Raw genomic sequence first — 23,076 nt, forward strand, 5'->3', positions numbered from 1 at the left:
CGTGTTACGCAGCTCGTTTGAGCTTCTGCAAGAAACCAATGAGGTTCATTCTCGTGTTACGCAGCACGTTTGAGCTTCAGCAAGAACCAATGAGGTTCATTCTCGTGTTACGCAGCACGTTTGAGCTTCAGCAAGAACCAATGAGGTTCATTCCCGTGTTACGCAGCACGTTTGAGCTTCTGCAAGAACCAATGAGGTTCATTCTCATGTTACGCAGCACGTTTGAGCTTCTGCAAGAAACCAATGAGGTTCATTCTCGTGTTACGCAGCACGTTTGAGCTTCAGCAAGAACCAATGAGGTTCATTCTCGTGTTACGCAGCACGTTTGAGCTTCAGCAAGAACCAATGAGGTTCATTCCCGTGTTACGCAGCACGTTTGAGCTTCAGCAAGAACCAATGAGGTTCATTCTCGTGTTACGCAGCACGTTTGAGCTTCATCAAGAACCAATGAGGTTCATTCCCGTGTTACGCAGCACGTTTGAGCTTCTGCAAGAACCAATGAGGTTCATTCTCATGTTACGCAGCTCGTTTGAGCTTCTGCAAGAAACCAATGAGGTTCATTCTCGTGTTACGCAGCACATTTGAGCTTCAGCAACAACCAACGAGGTTCATTCTCGTGTTACGCAGCTCGTTTGAGCTTCATCAAGAACCAATGAGGTTCATTCTCGTGTTACGCAGCTCGTTCGAGCTTCATCAAGAACCAATGAGGTTCATTCTCGTTACGCAGCTCGTTTGAGCTTCATCAAGAACCAATGATGTTCATTCTCGTGTTACGCAGCACGTTTGAGCTTCTGCAAGAACCAATGAGGTTCATTCTCGTGTTACGCAGCACATTTGAGCTTCAGCAACAACCAACGAGGTTCATTCTCGTGTTACGCAGCTCGTTTGAGTTTCATCAAGAACCAATGAGGTTCATTCTCGTTACGCAGCTCGTTTGAGCTTCATCAAGAACCAATGATGTTCATTCTCGTGTTACGCAGCACGTTTGAGCTTCTGCAAGAACCAATGAGGTTCATTCTCGTGTTACCCAGCTCGTTTGAGCTTCTGCAAGAAACCAATGAGATTCATTCTCGTGTTACGCAGCACGTTTGAGCTTCTGCAACAACCAATGAGGTTCATTCTCGTGTTACACAGCTCGTTTGAGCTTCATCAAGAACCAATGAGGTTCATTCCCGTGTTACGCAGCTCGTTTGAGCTTCTGCAAGAAACCAATGAGGTTCATTCTCGTGTTACGCAGCACATTCGAGCTTCAAGAACCAACGAGGTTCATTCTCGTGTTACGCAGCTCGTTTGAGCTTCATCAAGAACCAATTGAGGTTCATTCTCGTTACGCAGCTCGTTTGAGCTTCTTCAAGAACCAATGAGGTTCATTCTCGTATTACGCAGCACGTTTGAGCTTCATCAAGGACCAATGATGTTCATTCTCGTGTTACGCAGAACGTTTGAGCTTCATCAAGAACCAATGAGGTTCATTCTCGTTACGCAGCTCGTTTGAGCTTCATCAAGAACCAATGATGTTTATTCTCGTGTTACGCAGCACGTTTGAGCTTCATCAAGAACCAATGAGGTTCAGTCTCGTGTTATGCAGCACGTTTGAGCTTCATTAAGAACCAATGAGGTTCATTCCCGTGTTATGCAGCACATTTGAGCTTCATTAAGAACCAATGAGGTTCATTCCCGTGTTATGCAGCACATTTGAGCTTCATCAAGAACCAATGATGTTCATTCTCGTGTTACGCAGCACGTTTGAGCTTCATCAAGAACCAATGAGGTTCAGTCTCGTGTTATGCATCACGTTTGAGCTTCATTAAGAACCAATGATGTTCATTCTCGTGTTACACAGCAGGTTTGATCTTCTGCAAGAACCAATGAGGTTCATTCTCGTGTTAGGCAGCAGGTTTGAGCTCCACAAGAATCAATGAGGTTCATTCTCGAGCGTCAAGCAGGTTCGGTTGAGCTTCTGTTTATGTTCGTTGATCAATGTTTAAATGTGAATAAAAGCCTAAATTAAATCTGTTCATCATATAAAGCAATTGAGTCTCTAAAACTAAACTGCTCAAAAAATATTATGAAATTTGAATGTGTCATTTTGTCAATTTGTCATGTGAAATTTTACAGATATTCACTTATATTTAATAAATATAATAAAGGTTGAAAATTAATTTTGATTTTTTGAGTTGTACATGAAACTGATTATTGAAGTACGTTTTACAAGAAAATACTCACAGCCTTTCCACTTAAAAATGTCATGTTTAAGACTTAATTTAAGTGTTTCCGGCTCTAAGTTTGCTGTCATGTGGGACCCTTTCATAAGTTATATTCAAAATTAGTTATAGCAGAAGGGGATGAATTCATACTGATGGCTGGTTTTGGCTGTAATTCACTGATGTTAATGTACTTTTTTATTTATTTATTTTATTAATATATTATATATAAATGTGTCTGTAGATATTTGATATGTACGCTAAGTAAAGCACAATGTCTGTACACATGTATTGCTGTTGGTTGAGTTGACTGTGAGTGTGTATGTTGTTTAAATAAAAACAGTAAAAAAAAAAAAAAAACCTGTTTGATTCAATTTGTTACTTGCTGATTCTTTGTAATTACTTGTCAAATTTACTAGCAATTTCTGAGGGAAAATTGTTTCTACACCAATGTGTATGAGTAAAGGATCTATACCTATCATAAGAATTTAGCATGTAAAAACATAGATAAACATCTATACGCCTCCACAGCTATGCTAATAGAACATGCTCTTTGGATCAGTGTTTGTGCAAGGTAGCAGTAGCACCTCCTACACCCGTCCCAGCTGTGACCCACAGCAGCACTGATTTACCATTAATTGGACCCCTGTAAGAGCCAAGAGCTCTGGAGTGAGGTACTGATTCAGCACAGCAAAGAGAGCGCCCTCTACGTGCCAAAACTGCCACTGTTGGGTACCACACAGCTGGCCTAAATATGAGTGCCCTCTGCTGGCAAACAGCAAGAACTGCAGGAGGATAGGCAGGGGACTTTTCTTTTTAAATGTGCTGTGTACACACAGACATCACCTCAAGAAAACTGGGTCAGTGCATTTTTTTTCTCCTGTATTATTTCAGTTTACAAATTGAAGACCTCTTCTTGGTAAAGAAAAAAAAAATGGGCTCAGTGAAATAAATGTTGATATGTGTACAGAGGATATTTTTTTTGTTAGACAAAGCAGGAGGATGATGAGAGGCACAAAGAAAGAGAGTGACCCCCACTGGCTACTGCCGTTTAGTGCTACCCCGTCCCACCCACCACCACCCCTGCATTCAATCTAGACAACAGAAGACACCCGTAACAGGGATATTTTAGTTAACTAAAACAAAAATCAAGATTTCTCATTTTCATTCAGTTTAACTTGATGTACTAAAATAACTGAAACTGAAATAAAATTAATAAAAATATATAGACATTTAAAAAAAAAAAAAAAACTATAATAGTATCTCAGTGATGCAGATTTGTTAAACTGGGAAAAGTCTATATACAAACAGCTTCCTTTACATATTAACCTCCCGCTGCTGTTACACAAGCACAATTGTTTTAAATTGAAGAAATGTTGGTGAAGATTTTACGCTAACCCGTCACTACTCCTAACCTGTTATTTTTCCTAAAGCAACAGAGTGGGACACTAAGATCCAGCGAGCGGGCGAGACCTGCACTACATGCCTGCAGTAGCCGAGGACACAATAGCCGCTGAAGAGGAGGAAGCTGTGGCATGCAGCCTTAAACAAAGCGCAGGAACAAGAGGTCTTTACATGGAGTGCAGCTGCTTATTGCAGCTCTCCCCTTCCCGAATCACTGCAGCACACAGGCGTAACAAATACCGTCCGCACAGCCTCTGAATTATAACACAATAAAACGCTGTGTTCCATAAAAGTATTTAGCAGTAAAAATGGCACGTTGACGAGAGGAGGGCGCAGGGAAGGGAATTAAGGGAGAAAAAAAACAAAACAGAAAAACGGGGCTGGATATGAAAGACCCCAATTCTCTTCAGTGCTATAATAGTGAAATGAACACACATAAATGTGTTAAGAGTATCTCTTTGCATCTTGTATGGACTGCATGTATTTAATCTGGAAAGCTTATTATGGGCGAGTCATTGCTATGCAAAGCAGCGCCTGACGCTTTTCTCTGGTCTTTTCAGCCCAGCGCAGTGTTTGGCCAATAGGCCTGGCCCCCCGCCTCTCATTGGGCATTCATAACATGCAACATTTGCACAATGTATCTCTCAAAGACTGCTGAATAGGGGGCCTTAATACTCATGTAAACAACTGCAAACCAATTACTTAATGAATCAGCCCCACACATAATGAGGAGGCGCACAAAGGCCCATAAATGCATTTTTTTGCTCCAAAGTGCCTGCTTTAAACTCCGATTCTTCAGCTACGGTCTCGGCTTAAGCGCAAAATCATAATTATGACTAAGAAAGAGAGGCACTTGATTTATTTTATTTTGCTTTATTACAATTTTTTTTTTTTTTTTGGACCGAAGCAGACGGTCTTTTAATGTGCCCATCGGCTCAGTGACAGAATGACAACAGTAAGTGACGGAGAAGAGAGAGCGAGAGAGGGGGAACAGCACATGTAGTGTTCTACTGGTGCTCGAGTGCAGGGTACTTGTAGAGGCAATAAAGCGCAAGAAGTGACTGGCAAGAGGAATTCTTCAGCACGCCACGAAATGGTTTACCTGAAAGCAAAGCGAATGCTGCAACGCTAACCATCATCTTTAACCATCATAACCTCATAGAGGGTCTTCTCTCAGAAGCTGTGTGTGACTACCAGGTTCTGGGATGTTCCAAAAGCATCTCGCACTAGACACGGCTTATGTTTATTAATGAGGCCATTCATTGGGCAGACTGTGGCATTCATCAGAGAGCTCTGTCAGAGTGCAATCATTATACCCTTTCCTCTGCAAATAGTGTAAACTAGCTGAGAGAGCGCGGGGGGAGGCGGGCAAAGAGTGGGCATAAAGACTGGGCAGGAAAAAAGACGGAGAGACAGGGAGAGAGACTTTCGACCCTTGTGTCAGCGTGATGCTCTGAAAAGCATGTGAAATCAGAGACGATTACTCTTCACAAGGTTTACCCATCCATTACCTGCCCTAATGGATTCATGGAGGAGAGGCACTGCTGGGAGGGCTTGCGTGTCTTAGCTGATTGTGTGAACTTGTGTTGATGTGAAAACCTAAACAATGTACCTTCAAGATCCTTTTTCATCATTCAAAGTCCTGATTTACTGAAGCAATCAAATAATGCCGATGATGAGATAGGAAGCACTGAATGAAAATACAGCTTGACTGATGCCTCCCACGTGAACTTGTGTTAATGATGCTAAGAGTGTTTCAAGGACAAACACACATTGTTTTTTTTTATTAAAAGAGGACAAATGGAAATAAGGATTTTTTATATAAATATAAATTTGTGAGTACTTACTGGCTATTTTGTGTTACAGGGTCCCGGAGTGCCTCAGACCTCTTTAATTTGTTGATGTCTTTGCATAAAAAAAATTAATAATTTAAATAAAAAGAGAAGGAAGAGGGTGCATTATTATTACACATTTATACTCTGTTAATTTGTATGATCAGTGTAATCATAATGTATATAGAAATATTATATATTTTTCTGTTAAAACGCAGATAATATTGACAGTGATTAACTCATAACTAATTTAAAATTTGGGGTAATAGTAGCTGCTGTTTAAAAAAAAAAAAAAAACGTTTTATGGTTGTCCCAAACGTCTATGGAATTTACGACCCTGGTACTTTGGGTCTGAGGTGGGGGGAACAATGAACTTGAAACTTTGGGCACAAATGGCACAGTTTCCTGAGATTGGGCCATCAAAAAAAAATATATTTACTAACTAAATCTGAACACACAACTTGCTAACTCTCCAGTCAATTGAAATAATTGTAATAGTTACATTAAATTCAAGAATAGTGATGTTAAGAAGAATTTGAATAAGGTTCAACCAAATAAATTCTATTTTATATAAAACATTTAAATGTTTCCATGCTAATAAACAAAGCGTCTTTGGAATAAGACTTGCTCATACATGCTTTGTCAAACTTTAGAATATTTATTTGCTATTATTCCCCGTTACCTGACGGCTCCGAATCCTCCTCCGAGTCACTCCAGTGCCTTTCTTGTGCCACAGACTGTTTAAGCAGCTGATATGCTTTGGTCTCTATAGAAAAAGGAGACAGAAAAAAACAAAAAACTAAAAGCGAGAGCAGCTAGTCAAATATTTGCTAAAGACCTCAACTTCCAACTTTCCAGAGCCCTGATGTTTGATGAACCAACATCAGCTCTTTAAGGCCTTGATGAGCAAAGAGAGGAGGTGAAAAACAGAGTGAGTGAGCACTAAACTATTGATCTAATCCAGACGCACACATACAGGCTGCCGTCTACAAAAAAAAAAAAAAAAAAAAAGAACCCGTCGGCTTTTGTGTTGCCGCACCATCTTGTAGGATTCCATTTAAAACACTCTTTCATGTTGAATAAACTTTCAAAATTGAGATCTTTAACCAGCGAGCATTCAAGCTTAAAATACTTTTTGAAAACGAGCGAAGAGAAAGAAACGTGCCCTGTAAAACAAAAAAATATGTCAGTTTTAAATGTTGAAAGCAAACAGACAAACAAATTGCAAAGTGGTTATGCCCCCAAAGAATCCCCAAAGACAAAATACATTCCGGCATCTCGTTATCCAGATATTTGTAGTATGGCTGCAACAAACATGTTGTTTGTTGCTCTTTTCTTCCGGTGTAATGACTGCAAAATATAGGCTTCAGTGCCATGAAAAAAAACAAACAAAAAAACAACAACATCTAAAGATTTCCTTTTTGTTCGCCATTTACATAAAACACTATTATGCGAAACGCCGCTTTACCGACAAGGACGGCGGAAGGCCAACGTTCGGACAACGTTTCCACGGATGATTGCAAAGTGATGCAATACGAAAGGCAACAGAACTCAATGCAGTCTTCATTAGCCGCCTGTAAACAGCTCATAAGCAGCCAGGGACAGCAGAGGCGGTTTTCGACTACCATAATGCCTTTGATTAGTTGCAGTGAGAAGCTGGACTTCTCTCTCCGTGGCGCTCTTGGGCTAGCCCTGCGCATGAAAGGCACAGTTTGAAATCAGATAGCCAAGTGGAATAATGGATAGTTTTACATTTCTGAGCTGGCGCTGGGACTTGCTACCCGAGGCTTTTCAAAGGATGCCTTGACATCCAGTCTTTTCAAGTCCGCCTCTGGCTGGCATTGTTTAGCAGATAATGAGAACCAATGACAGATCTTGTGCGGCACCCCCAACCCGGCCGGCGGACAATTAAACCTCCGCATTATGCGCTCTGAGAATCTCAGTTTCACCCATACCTAGGGCAGAAGAAAAGAGACGGGTTTGTTTTCTCTGCCGATAATTAGAGGAACTGTTCCACTCTTCAGGTGGGACTTTGACCTCTGATTCACCTTGATCATCTTTTCAGTAGCCATCCAGTTGGGAAAAAAAGGGACCCCCATTATCTACTGCGTGAGGAGAAAGACAAAACAGACACAGAAGAACTCCCGAACGGGCGCTTCTTCGATCTGCCTTTTTACCTCTAATAGGAATACTTTCCACTGGGCTTTGGTCGGCACTGTCCTCTTCAGCACTTTGAATTCCTGAAACAAAGAAAAGAGAAGGAAAGCGCAGCTCAGAGAGATGGTGGAAGAGTGAGACAGAGGAGAAAAGAAAAGAAAGATCTGGTAAGGGGGGGCTGAGCTTTTCGAATCTGAACAGCAGGACTGATTGAGACAGGTTTAAAGAGAGAATGAAGGCTGGCTGGCTTTGTCAGAAATGAGATTTGGGCAAAAGTGTATTCTCATGAGGGTCAGAGCTCTGGCATCCTGCGAGTACTCGAGGTCCTTCATCAGAACGGAGCCACCGAGCTGATGTTTCTCTGCTTTGCCACTGAAAACGAGCCATTAATGCGGTTTGCCTGATTTTAGGGCATCCCTCTCGGTCTGGCCGAGCACGGCTCTTAACATCTGTGTGTATTTAAACTGCTCAATAATACATGGATTACAGGCTATTCATTTGAATCCGAAAAAACAGATATTTGAGATAAGCAGAATTTGCAAATGCCATCTGAAATGTCAGACAAGCGTATTACCTTGTGTTCCAACGGTTGGAAGATTTTTTCCGGAAGGCCCAGCGGGCTTTATTCCCACACTGTCATGCAGAAGGGAATGCAGGCTGCAAGAAGATGAGAGTTCACTTTCTGATGGCTGATGGGTCTCAGATTCGTGGGTCAGAAGCCTCTTCAACAGCTCTCCTGCCTGGATGACACAAAGATACGACTTATCTTCATTTCAGGGTTCTCACACCTTTTCAATTTTCCATTATTTTCCAGTCATTCATGATTTCTTATTTAACAACGTTTTATAGACATTACATTAACGATTAGTAATTTATAGCCAATTAAATATTTTACAGCAAAACCTAACTTTAAAAAATGACAGTTACCATTTTAAAAAATAGCAATCCATGACTTTTGCAGTCCTGGAAATCACAGTTTTAAAATTCCCTGATATTTTCAGGATTTCCATAACCATAAGACCATGCCATTCAGATTCTTATGACTGTGTTTACAAAGTCCAAATTCAACATGACGATGTGTGATTTTATTTTAATTTGCAGAAAATTCACATGTAGGATTCAGCTCCCAGTGTTTGTTTATAATACATTTTGGCAGTACTATTGAGCACATTTCACAAATCTTAAGAATTCAAAACAATTCCCAGCAAAAATCAGTACAAAAAAAAAATCTGCAGATTCCACCGGAGCTTGATGATCACTCACTGCTCTTTTTACATAAAAATAATACAAGATCAGAGGAGTGATACCGCAAGCAATGAAATGCATGATGGAATCCAGTGACTGACTTAAGCCAGGAAAAAGAAAAACTTAAATAATTATCTTTCTTTAAAGCTCTACTCTTTTACCTCAAAACTGACATTTATTTCAGCAATATTTAAAAATGCTAATATTATTGATCTGGGTAAATCAGCTAAATATTAAAACTCAAACACTTCAAACTGCAATTAGATTGTCAGTGGTCATCCTCAGGTCAGTTCCAAAGATAGAAATTCAGTTTCTCTGCATGAGGCTAAAAGATACATGTTCGACAAAATAAGAAATAACAGAAATACGCATGAAAACATATCAAAAAGTCACTACATGGGTAGACAAACAAACAATAAAGCTGTATCACAAACAATGACAAGGAATAAGGGTCAGATATCAAATATTATCATACCCTTGCAAAAGATTTACACCTTACAGGCCAAATGCCACATAACACAGTCTAATAACAACATGAGAGTATCACCACCCCCTTGACCACATTTTAATAAAAAAGTTGAGCACTTTATAAAGATGGAATTTATGTAATGCCACTAAGAAAGATTGCATTCAAAGCCCATCTACATTTACAGGATGAGGTCATTTTACTGGAACAGGTGCATCATATTATTCATCCTTTCCTCGTAATTATTCCATATTCCAGGATAATAATGTCTCCATGTACACCACCAAACATTAAAAAGTGGTTTTATGGAAAATAGCATGAATCACTGAACCTTTAAGAGCAGGTTTGGCACTGCTTAAGTACATTTCCAGTTTAATTTATTTAGGTTTTTTTTTTTTTTTTCTAGAAGAATGGTATCCAACTATAAATGGATAGGAATCATTAAATAATAATACAAAGTATATAATATTTAAATCTCAATCAATCAATCACATTTTTTTAAGGTTTGTTGCGATGGGTGAAAACATTTATGTCTAACACTGGTTGTACTAGCATTAGTGTAATCCTTGCAATCACAGCCCTGTTATCAGTATCAGTATGTTGGCACTTCATGATGGCAGTTCCATACATCATATAATGAAATGGCAATAGAGTGCAACAGTCAGGTTGCGGAAGTAAAAACTCCATTCATTTTCTCCATGGGGAAATTGATTTTGAATGATAACTTATAAAGACAGCCCTACTGTGAGCTACTACGAAGCTGTAAATCCATGGTATTTGCTTCTGCTGAAGCCGTCAGCCAGCATTATTTCAGCTTATTTTGAAAATAATCACGTTTAACAGTGGAATTCCTGGGGCCGGATTCACACCTCAAAGCCCGTCTTTTTGCACTGCCTGCAGATTACCGTAGTTATCATAATAAGCGCTCAGACTACTTTCGTCGCGACAGGCTTGAAGGGGGTTAATCACTCAGCGCAGTGATTTTAATGTACCAAGTCATGTTAAAATAGTTCTTTTAAAAGAGCCTGTCTGAAAAATACAGTGGTCTTTCCCATTCATTTGCACATTTTTCTTGCGCTCTTTCTAGAGTGCATGCGTCCTGTATCTGTGCGTGCTGCCTCACTAGTTCTAGCTAGAGTGACTGCATCATTTAAGTTATGAATGTTTCATTAATTCGGCTGCAGGATCAAAAACTACAATACCCATGATGCTGTACAGAAAATTACACAAATCAGAAATATCTCTTTAGCTCCACCCACTCCCATGTAGCACTGCGAATGATAGAATCGAGTCGATCTCTTTACGCTCGCAAAATAGTTAAATATATTATATGCAAGGAACTGTAATGTACTGTAATTGTAAAGGAGTAGTTTAATATTTCTCCATTTTAAATTTGATGACATATGCAATGCTTCATGAGATTGTAGTTCTTTCCCTCACTAAAGCCATTAAGCACACAGTCTTGAACCTAATGGTGGGCGATATGATCAAAATACTCCCTCCGTCTCTCTGTCACTCACGCGTCTCTCTCTTTTTGTCTCGCCAAAGCCTTATTTGATCGGTGAGTGATGTATGACTGCTGCGCTTGCGATAGGGCGCATATTACTGAAAGAACGAGCAGAGAGAGAGAGAGGCCCGGTCGAGTCTTCAAACTGTCTTGCTCTCTCTCGCTCCCTCGCGCTTATTGATCTAAATCAATTGAGAATTAAAACTATGGTAAAAGATCGGAAGACCGAAGTTTCAAGTGGAACATTCGGATATTTTTTTCCTGAATTACCACTGGGTGTGAATTGTGTAAAAAAAAAAAAAAAAAACTTTTTTACGTTGCCTTCTTCTCTGAAAAGCGTTCCGCCCATTCAGCTGACATAAAAAACACTTTCAATAAACTAAACTAAACCTATCCAAATGATGAAATGTTTTCTGTGTTGACAAATCTTGTGCGATGTCTACATTATTTAAATCAAAAGTTGTATTTGTTAACATTAGTTAGCCTAATGCACTGTGTGAAGTAACATAATAAAAATACAGCTGTTCATTGTTTGTTCAACTAAGATTAACAAAGATTAATACAGTAACAAATGTATTGCTCGTGGTTCATGTTAGTCAGCCTAATACATTCACTAATGTAAACAAATCAAACCACATTTAACACCTCTTAAAATGAGAATTTTGTTTGTTACCTCAATAAATTTAAGGTCATTCCTATTTTATTTGTGTACATTTTAATCATTAAAATTAAAAACACACTTTTTAAGACTAAAATAACAGTAAAGGGTAAAAAAAAAAACGGAATTTCCAAAAATTAAAACGGAAAAAACGGAATTTGCAAAAATTAAAATGGAAAAAACGGAATTTGGTAAAAAATAAAACGGAATTTGGGAATAGGGCTGAAATGATTAGTCGACATTGTCGATAAATATCTTTGTTGTCGAGTAGTCGTTTGATCTCACGTGACCCAATGTAAGGGCCTGCAATATCGCGATTTGACCGCTACGGCGCTGTAGCACTAGAGTGTAATGCAGCCGTTATAATGCTATTGCGGTAGAAGAAAACACAGCGCGAATTATGACGGAGTGCAAACGAATCCGAACTAGCTAGGTGTGTGAAAGTTTCACAAAACTTCAAACCAAGAATGCTGTCGTGTGCAATACATGCAAGACGGAACTTGTTTTTCACGGGAGCACAACATGCATGTTAAAGCACTTAAAGAGGAAACAAGAGGAGCCGGTGAGAGGTGGTGAATGTTCTCCAGCTGGAGCTAAATAACTAGCAGTAAATCTCTTTATTAGATAATGCAATACTACTAATAATAGTAATAATATTAACCATAATAATATAATTACAGTAATGTGATGATTTATTTTTGCATAGAATAAAGCTTGATCGAGATTAGGAGTCACAGCTGTTTTTATTATTGTAACACTATTAGGTATTACAGTCATATCACTTGCCTGTATTTTTTTCCATATTCATGAAGACTTACAAAATGAGATGTTATGAAGAATATCATGTCAGTTAATTTTTTATACTGTAAATTTAAAGGTGAATGAGAATGTCTCTGTCAGCTCAATTGTCATGTCAATTTTTTTTTTTTACATTTTATTCTTATAATTGTTTGCAGTTTAAGTTTGTCTGTAATGCAGCTGATTATTTTTTGTTTATTTTTTTCTATTGAAAGAGAACAGAATATTTAACCAAGGCTTAGAGAGCATTTGTGTGTGATTTGAGTTGGACAGAAATCTGAAAACTTAGAGAATGACCTGTTTAGTTGGCTCAAAGATCATTAAAAAAAAACATTTCAAAAGATGAAGTGATTTTCTTTTTTTTATATTATAGTTAGAATATGTATAACTCAGTGTTTTAAATTATTGAAAAAGCTGAATAATCGTTCCAAACTTACTGATTAGTCTGAGAAATAATCGATGATTAGTCGATTAATCGTTCTAATAATCGTTAGATTAATCGATTATCATAATAATCGTTTGTTGCAGCCCTATTTGGGAAAAAATAAAACGGATTTTATAGGGCCCTACGACAACTGGATGGAGGCAGCAGCTGGTCGTCGGGGCAGGATGTGCTTAATCGCCTCCGTCTGCTTCTGTGCTGCAGAAAACTGCTGGGCAAAGTTTTCCATAGCGTCGCCGAAGAGGCCGGCCTGGCAGACAGGGGCGTTGAGGAACCGCACTTTGTCGGGCTCATGCATGTCTGCTCTTTCGTCCGTCACTGTACGCAGTTCCTGCATAACACCTGGGTCGGAACTACCCTCGTGCAATTCCTTAAGCACCTTGGCCTGGTAGACCTGCAGGAGCGCCATGGCATGCAGGGCGGAGGCAGCTTCTCCACAGGCTGAGTAAGCCTTGTCCGCGAGAGCGGATGAGAACTTACACGCCCGGGAGCGGAGGCGTGGATTTCTCTGCCAGGAGGTAGCAGTCTTGGGACACAGCTGCATCGCCACAGAGCCCTCCACCGGGGGGATCCCCACGTAACCCTTCGCCGCTCCACCGTCGAGGGTAGTGAGGGAGGAAAAGGCACCAGAAAGGTTTCGGGCAGAAAAAGTCCATGCTCTGGTAACCTCTTCATGCACTTCCGGAAAGAAGGGCACTGGGGCGGGACGCTGAGAACCAGTACGGGCCGCACCCGAGATAGCAATCGTCCAGCCGTGAAGGTTTGGGACACGGTGGAGGGTTCCACTCGAGCCTGAGACTTGCGGTGGCCCGGGAAAGCATAGCCGTGAGCTCTGGGTCTGACTTGGACAATGCTGGCACACCCGAAGGAGGCAGCTCAGCCGAGTCTTCATCCCCAGAGGACATTAGCTCACCCTCCGATGCAGCGACCGACATTTGATCATCCGGTGGAGCTCCAAAAGAAACGGCTGGGACCGCCGTGGACGGCCCAGCGCGCTCTCTTGGGGGCTCCATGGGTGGCGTTACAGAGGAGTGAGGGGCCCGAGGAGACTGGCTTGGCGGGTTACCTCTCACTGTGATCCTTAGGTCACCAAGGCTATTAACCGAAATAGAGCGCTAGATCAGGGAATAAGCAAAGAGGCTCCACCTCTTTCGAGGTAACGGAGTATCGACCGTAACGCCGTGATGGTCATGTTCCTGCAATGAGTGCCATTTCAGCGTGCCTATAGCCCAAGCACGTGATACAGCGATCATGCCCGTCAGCCGGAGTCAAACATTGGCCGCATCCAGAAACACATGATCTGAATGACATCTTGAAAAAAACGCAGATAGTTCGTGTTAGCTCTTTTAGAAGTGCTCTGAGGTGTTAAAACGCACAGGGAGATAGCCGCGGCTACACACCAGGAATGCAACCCAGTGTGAGCACTCACTCTCAATCGTCACGCTCACTGAGAGAGAAGACGCAGAGAGATCGCGACCCTCGCTGTCAGCGCCGTCACACCCACACCACAAACCAGAGTTTCTTCTTGGCAGAGACTCGAAGACACTCAGTAGATCTTGCAGGAGATAAGAACAGCATACACCGTCTGGCTCCAAAGCGAAAGACAAGGATGCGAATGCACCTGCTGCTCGTTATTTGCTCGCGCCGCAATGCAAGGCAGCTGGTGCAATAGTTGCATGCCAATGTGTATTGGCTCATTTAGTTTCACTCGAAGTAGATAGGCTCTTGCAAGCGAACCTCATTCATCAGAATCACTTCTGACTCACGTCATAGTGAGCTGACAAAAGGGAACTCAAATTTGACACATTTTAATCACCACAAACTGATTCGTGGCTGTAGAACATTTTATATAAAAGGCCTGTGAAAATAATTCCTGTAGTATTAAAAACATCTTTGCTGAGTTTTGGAGATTGCTGTGAAGCAGAAAGCAAGTGAGAGAGAGACCTTGTCAGTGTAGGTGGCACTGCTTGTCACCAGAAGTGGAGTGAAGAGCTGGATGATGTGGTCAGTACTGAGGATTTTCTGTTGTCGAAGCTGAAGGAAGTGCCTGAAACAGCAATCCCACAGCGGAACGCTTTCAGCTGACAGACACAACCTACAAGCCCAAACCAGGACAAACTAATTTAACACAGGCACATCATTTCCATGATCTTATATAATTATGACAGTATGAAAATAAGAAAAACATATCTATAAGTATCAACTGTTATTTAAAAAGCCACTGAACAAATCTGCATGCAAATAACCACATTCAAATACAGCAAACAGCAATACATTAAAACTACACTCAATTAAAATCATTCTTAAAATAAATAAAAAGGGAAAATAAGACTCTTGGACTGCAATCATAATTTTTAATACATTTTTTTCATTATATTATTCAAACAATCTCTTGCTATACAGCAGGGAACGGCAACTGGCGGCCCGCGGGCCAAAACTGGCCCGCCAGCAATATTTTCTGGCCCGCCGGATTATTTTGGCAGTCCTAAATGCTGCACAAAACTCTTCCACTACTTGAGAAAAGCCGTAGTCGCGCGGCGATTTCTGTGTGAAACGCCCATAGGGAATCATGCGGCGCGGGATTACATTTTAAAGTATAACTGCGTTCACACAGTTTCACACAAAAAAATCGCGCCTGCCGCGTCTAGTTATACGCTTGACCACTTTGTGTCCATTCGCGCGTCAAAAGACGGTAGCGGTCAGAACTCTGGTGTACTTTGGACGGAGCGGGCGGTCTGACTGACAATAGCCCACTCCCGACATCTTTTGACAGCGTATCCGCACTTCATTCTGACCGCCACCTATCTCTGATGAGCTGTTTGGTACTGAAACCATTGTCAGTCAACAACATTCTTTTTTTGCAAGGATGTTTGAAATAGTTCGGCAGAAAATAGCCTACTTCATTTGTCAGTAGGGCAATATGATTTTCGTTTATGTTGCTTAGAAATTTGAGTGATAGGCTTTGTCCTATTTAATTTATGTTATTTATATTTCTTTTTTTTTTCCTGTGGCATTTTTTTTTCTCTGCTGACAGTACAATGTTAAAATAGCCTACTATTTATATTGACACGAACACAATTTTTGTATAGCATTTATAATTATTATAGGCTACTTAATCTCCTTCTTTCCGTTAGAGACATGAGATTATGGAAACGAGATCTAAATTTTGTGGACCCGTCAGGTCGGGAAATAAAGCGGGTGAACACCGAGTGTATTTTAAGCGGTTGCTGAATAGAAACTTGTTGGAGCAGGACGAAAAAAAAAAAAAAAACAGTCCCGCGCAGACCTCCTTAAACCTTAGGTGTGTATGTGTGTGTCCCCGAATAAATAATAATAATAAAAAAGGAATAAAGTTCAAAAGTCGGACTGTACGGAATGAGGCATGATTGCTATTCATTTTACTGTAATCTGTTACCACAATAGTACTTGATCTGTTTAAAATGATTTCCTTGATATATGCATAAGGTGTTAAATTAAAAATCAAAATTAAAATTAGTCTAATCCAGTAATTAATTTTTTCTATTTTTGATCTGAGCACAATCAGAAAACCTGTCCTTATTTGTTTTTTGTTTTTTTTTTCATTTCAGTTCAGGAAATAAATAATGGAAAAACAAGTTGTTTTTCATATTTTTATTTTTGGTTTTAATTTGAAAAAACAAAAACGATTGAACGAATGATCCACGGACGGTGACGGACTCATCATATTCCGCAATTATAGGCCTATATAAGAGTATTTAATTTGTATCCATAGGCCTACTCTGTGTAGCTGGCCCACCATCTACTGGCTAAAAAAAATATTGGCCCGCGGCCAAAGTTACTTGCCGACCCCTGCTATACAGTATACTGTATACATAACAGTGAAACAACCTGAATAGATGCTATGACTCCAGAGAACAGCAAAGCACTATACCTGATCTGTTCTGGCTTTGTAGCTGATGACCAGTGTGTGTTGACTAGATCACTGGGTAACAGGCATCCATGAGACAGACTGCAGGACAGCAGGGGCAGCTGCTGCAGAACCACAGCACCACACGCATGCAGATCCACACCATCCAGACGCCCACACTGACCACATATACTGGGGAAGGCATGAAGAAACAGGCTAAAAATGACAATATGTGGAGTGCAGGCACACACATTTCAGCTTCAGCTTTGAAAACCTCACTAATAATGCAGTATTAGTAAGAGTACTTTTAGATTAGTACAAATATTCTCCATGCCTTCAATCTACACAAATAAACACGGAGAGCAATAAAACGCCATTGTAAAATTGTCACTGTGATCCAAAGCCCCTTAGAAACCAAGATTTATTGCTGGAGTGTTGTTGTTGCCAAAGTAATGGCACTTAATTTATAGTGAGAGCCCTTAAAAGCAGGATAATGCAATTTCCACTGAATCTGTGAACACTACACCACCATGAGAGGTAGCAGACTCAAGCAGGGGACAAAACATCTTCCTTCTCTACCTGATGATATCACTGAGTTTCTGCTCATTGACTGCGCTTTTGTAGAGGTTCACGTCTTTCTCTCCGAGACGGCGCTCAATGCTGTCCAAAAGAAGACAAAATCCTTCCATGGAGAGCCTGGAGAAATGTTCAATAAGAAGAACAAGAAGGTCAATTATTGGTTTATACTGTTATTGTATACAGCCTTATTAACTTTTAAAAAAAAGTCTATTTAACTTGTTTTTTCTCTTGCATTAATGTTACTGAGACTACATTTTCAGCCAGTTTTACTTGTGTAATGTAACATATTTCTGAGTAAAATAAGGATGTGAAATTTGAAAAATAGGGTGGCATTATCCACTGGGAATTGACATTATCACAGTGAATATTCCATTCCAAGGAATGACCTTTCAAACCTGAAAGTGAGTTTGCAGTGGATCGTGGAGGACTACTTTCCTCCAGAAAACCTCCAAAACCCACTTTTAAGGGAAATTTAGTACCGAGATGAGGAGGCTGAGGGTTGAGTTCACCCTCGACAGCACCTAGACTTATCCTTTCCTTTTTCATATCTACCATTATTTGCTGTTATTGCTTTCACATCAATTAGCATTAATGTGATTCTATAAAGGCTGCATTATCTATAATAGTAGCATAAGGCAATGCCTAATTTTATCATTATCCTATAGCCCACAGAAAACCCTTTCAGAAGTGGAGCATTTAATTACATTACAAGGTTAGAAAAATATATTTTCTTCCCTTTCATTTTTTTCTGAATATCATGCACTGATCCCCAGTAATTGTCCAGGAATGTGTACTGAAAATTAAAATAGAGTAAATTCTGATTTTGTATTGAATTTAAGTATATTAAAAACATATTGTATCAAGTACAACATTTTATATATAAATACATTTATATTTACACTTTCAAAGAATAATAATAAAGAATAATAATAATAATAATAATAAAAAAAAACATATTGTTCTTATGTTTGGCATTGGATGGCTGCAGAAATGTGAAATATTGTTTGTGGCTCATTTTGTTCTAGCGAATCCATATCTCTCACACACACTGACGTATTAAGCACTGGGTGGCCCTTATAGAATAGCTTCTGCAAAACCTAAACCCAAATCCTAAAACCCCCACCATATAAAATGGCCAAAAAGAATTTATGACAATCTATAATGGGCCCTGGGGTCAGGGGCCACCAAACAATCGCTGCCTCTCTTTGGCAGGTTGTTTCCTGGAAACACCCTGATTAAGCTGCCTGTGTGAATTATATCCATGACATTCTGTGGAGCACAATCCATCTGGGCAAAGTCCCCCCCCCCCCCAAACATCCCTCTGCTCCGTCATCATCTTCCCACAGTGTATTCGCCAGGGCTCTTCAAAACACCTAACACACCTAAACAGCAGCTGATTACAGAATATTGTTGGCAACATCTATAGGTGTTTGCTCTTGAGACCATTTATGAGGAGCATGTCCTCTATATTTCAGCTATTTGTTTTCTCCATAACAGCAATAATGGTTCCACTAGCATATATTCTAGTCCACCCTAGAGACAGAATGTAACAAGGGAACTGATGTGACTCTTTCTGAAAAGTAGATAAAACATGAAAATGACACAAACTGAGACACAAATATATCAACAAATCAATCGGTGAAGATACAGCAGCATCATGGCATCATTGAAAGGGCTTGACAACGGATCCATTACAGGGTGTTTTAGTGCTGGTCTCTCCTTTTACAAAGGTAGAAGTACAATGGGTTAGTCGAAAGATCAACTGAAGCACATCAAGATCTTTGAAAACACAAACTCGTACCATCATATGAGAGGCTGAGAGGACAGCCTCATGAAGGGAACGCTCGAAAGAATACAATGATACACTCTCCTCTCTAGACCTGAGCGCACGATAGCCTTGACTCCACTTTCGCATCACAAAATGTGTGACACAGTATTTACTAAATGCTACGATTGATACTAATGGTCTCTCCTTCTCTTGCTTACACGCACAATTACGTTACAAGAGCTTTGTTCTTAGCCAGGCCTCTTCACAAGGCCAAAAAAACTCTCACATTCATGTTTAACAGCAAACATTCACAAAGACGAATAATATGCCAGAGAGGTCACTACAAACCACATTCATTTAACAGACGGCAGGAAACGTAGTAGCCCAAGTGGTGGGTTGTGTCAATAAAATGTCATTTTAATCTATTGAAAGGTCTTAAATTACTAGGAAACACTTTACAATCACCTCCATAGGGAACCACTGGGGCTTTGCATGCGCATTAGCATCTAAAGTGAAGGGGTTGTTTGTTTTGATAGTCATCTCATTTGATCACAGGGCCTTTATGCATGAAGCAAACAAAGTATTCTGCCAAAAACGCAGAATTTGCATGCATACCGATGTGCTAAATATGTATTCAACCAACTCATTAAAGTGGATAATCCACTCCATGTGTAAACTTGGCAATATTAATTAAGCAGGCTTCATTAATCTATTTATTCAATGCAGAAATAATCAAATAAGTAATAAAGAGCAAAAAGGATATAGCTGGAATAATTAGTATAAACCTTAAATTATACTGTCCTGGAGGGTTATGAAGTTCGTCATGACACATTGTTTTAAATGCTGCATGTCATTCCATGGTTTCTTTTTCTAATGTGATGTCTATAACCACAGGAGCATGTTTTACGATAGGGTTGAAGGGACAACGCATTGGCAAATCTTACAAATCTTATTTATACTCTGCTTATACTCTACATTGAGTGGCACTGGAGAAGAAAAAAAAACAAAAGTAGACATAAACAGCTAATCCGTTTGACCAATATGTTTTAACCAGTACTCACACTTTTCTACTTAATCGGTTCTTAAATATCGAGGCTACCGATAAGCATTGCCATTTACTGGAAATAGTAGTTAGGGTGTGTTCACACATGTAGTTCGATTCGCTTGGTTTGTTTGGTCTGGACCAAGAAAAAAAAACATTTAGTCCTGGTCTGCTTGGAGTTCACATTGGCATTTTTAACACCGAACCTAAAGATACCAAACCTAAAGTCATAGGGATATGTTCACAACCTGATTAGTCAGCTTTTTACGTATATTTTGCAACTGAAGTTACCGAACATCCAAAACAATGCTGTGTTCGAGGCTAAATGCACTCGTTGTATTTTCGTAGCCACATATGATGCAGTTTTGACCAGCTGAGAACTTGTGAAGAGCTTATAAAATGTGTAAAGGAGTCAAAACAGCGGCAGGAATCCCTCCGTCACACACACAAACAAAGATCTGCTGCGAGGAGGATGCGGTTCTGATGCCTGTACCGAACTGTGATGGACACCATCGTGACAATGAGAAAAAAATGGGTATGCTTGAGCATTCTGACCTTGTTAGGGTCACATTTTGTGACATCATGTTCCGTTTTTGGTTCGTTTAGCTGTTTTTGATCTGTGTTGCCTTACCAGATAACACCAGAGTTCATTTGGAAGCGGAGCGAGACCTATCTTTTCAGCAGTTTCGGTCCGCTTGATCGGTGTGCACCAGGGTTCAGATGGCAGCATTCACACTTACTGTATTCAAATGAACAGCACTAACAGAGCAATCGCACCAGAGTTTGTTTTCATCAAATCAAACATGCCAAGTGTGAACACACTCTTAGTTACTTATTCATTTTGAGGTACACAAAAAGCTATACAGTTAGATATAGTCCCCTATAAGTCCCCCAAAAAATGTATTCAATATTGTGTCAAGAGGGAGAAATTAGAAACAAAAAGGATTAAAAATCTGTTCGGCACATTATCAAACAGGCGTGTAAACATAATCTGTATTGGTATCAATCATAAAAAAAAAAAAAAAAAAAAAAAATCGATCTCTAGTATTCAGACATGTATGTAGCCTAATTTATCAAGTACATTTTATAATGCAAATGCAAATGGCCCAGCTTTTATATGGGCATTCAATTATAGATTTAATATGACACCTGTATTTTTAGATTTATCATAAGATTACATAACAGTTTACTTTCAAAAGTTCTATGTCCATTTGAGATGTGTACATATTTATGTTGTGCATATATTATAACTAGTATTGCATATATACTATAAATAGAATAAGTCCATGCACATGCACAAACCTACTAACTATCTGTCTGAGCGAAGCCATCATGATGCCCACACTTTCATTCTTCAGAACATTCTGAAGTCAAGAAATAGTTGAGTCTCCTGGGACTTGGGGTCAAATCTCCCGAGGAGAAAATTGCTCCCTTACAGCATTATCTGGGATTAGGGCAATAATGTTGGATTCAGGGTCTGAGCCGTCCATACAAGGTGTCCTAAAGCCACAATTGAGCCCCGTTGAGTGAGGTTGTTGGCTGCAGAACCCCAGTTCATTATATCTGTACACCCATGATGTGCACATGTACACGAATCCCCCATCCCACAAAACCACACACAGAGAAAAAAAACTCCCTGTTGTGGTTTGAGTATAAACTCTACTACTGACTGCATTAGCTGAGTGATTTCAACATGCTTACTACAACATGCTGCAAAAAAAAAAAATATTTTCTTTGTTTATTTATATCTTGTTATCAAGTAAAAATAATAGGTGTGTAACGATACACGTATTCATATTGAACCATTCGTACAAGGCTTTCGGTTCGGTATCGCATTGCAAACCAAACGATTTGTTGGACCATTTTTACTGCCGGTGTGACCAAAATTTTGTTAGCAGTCGTGACCACACAACGTTGCCCAACATCAAATGTCAAACGTAATGAAACTGCGCTACTTTTATCAGTGATCTTGCGATCTTGATCAAGCGACACTGTTACTACATAGCGCTAAGAGATCCGGTAAAGAAAGCATTTTAATTCGCCACAGAAGTAATAACATTGCTGCGAGATCTAGTGAGAAGCACTAAAATTTCTCCGTTATTAACTGTAGATCTCTAGTAGATCAAACAGTGCTGGCGTGGAAACCAGGAGAAACATCGTGCCATGAATAAACTAATTATAGGCTTTACGTCCACAAATCAGCAACATTCACCGTGAACCGAACAGTGCATTTTGTGAACCGTTACACCTCTAAAAAATGGCAAAATATACTTAAAGGGTTAGTTCACCCAAAAATGAAAATTATGTCATTAATGACTCACCCTCATGTCGTTCCAAGCCCGTAAGACCTCCGTTCATCTTCGGAACACAGTTTAAGATATTTTAGATTTAGTCCGAGAGCTTTCTGTTCCTCCATTAAAGTCAATGGACATGTCACTGTTCACGTCCAGAAAGGCAATACAGACATCATCAAAGTAGTCCATGTGACATCAGTGGCTCAATCTTAAGTTTATCAAGCGTCGAGAATACTTTTTGTGCGCAAAAACAAACAAAAATAACGACTTTATTCCACTATTCATTTCCTTCTCTCTGGGCCTCGTAGTGTTTTTGCGCAGTGTTGCACGTCATCACGCATCACACATGACCAGCGTCGGCCAATAGTGAGCCTACGTGGTGACGTGCAACACAGACACACTGTGCAAAAACACTACGAGGCCCAGAGAGAAGGAAATGAATAGTGGAATAAAGTCGTTATTTTTGTTTGTTTTTGCGCACAAAAAGTATTCTCGACGCTTGATAAACTTAAGATTGAGCCACTGATGTCACATGGACTACTTTGATGATGTCTGTATTGCCTTTCTGGACGTGAACAGTGACACGTCCATTGACTTTAATGGAGGAACAGAAAGCTCTCGGACTAAATCTAAAATATCTTAAACTGTGTTCCGAAGATGAACGGAGGTCTTACGGGCTTGGAACGACATGAGGGTGAGTCATTAATGACATAATTTTCATTTTTGGGTGAACTAACCCTTTAAAACTAAATTCTTTAGGTTTATGCAAATACTATCAATCGGGCAAGACAAAC

At 39.9% G+C, this 23,076-nt stretch overlaps 1 protein-coding gene across 2 annotated transcripts in view; it reads right to left on the reverse strand.

Annotated features, from left to right (window-relative positions):
* The window catches only part of kiz (kizuna centrosomal protein), a 42,579-nt gene that overhangs the window by 10,493 nt on the left and 9,010 nt on the right, over window positions 1–23,076 (reverse strand). The window contains exons 7-13 of one of the 2 annotated variants that reach the window (XM_081347066.1): window positions 17,179–17,295; window positions 16,624–16,791; window positions 14,658–14,808; window positions 8,172–8,337; window positions 7,618–7,680; window positions 6,123–6,206; window positions 5,456–5,513 (exon numbers count right to left, since the gene is read on the reverse strand). In XM_081347066.1, coding sequence (XP_081203192.1) covers window positions 5,456–5,513; window positions 6,123–6,206; window positions 7,618–7,680; window positions 8,172–8,337; window positions 14,658–14,808; window positions 16,624–16,791; window positions 17,179–17,295 — 807 coding nt within the window. The remainder of the gene's footprint in view (window positions 1–5,455; window positions 5,514–6,122; window positions 6,207–7,617; window positions 7,681–8,171; window positions 8,338–14,657; window positions 14,809–16,623; window positions 16,792–17,178; window positions 17,296–23,076) is intronic. The other variant, XM_081347067.1, reaches the window with a different exon arrangement.

The sequence above is a fragment of the Scardinius erythrophthalmus genome (assembly GCF_964197995.2).
Source record: "Scardinius erythrophthalmus genome assembly, chromosome: 19".
Taxonomy (NCBI): domain Eukaryota; kingdom Metazoa; phylum Chordata; class Actinopteri; order Cypriniformes; family Leuciscidae; genus Scardinius; species Scardinius erythrophthalmus.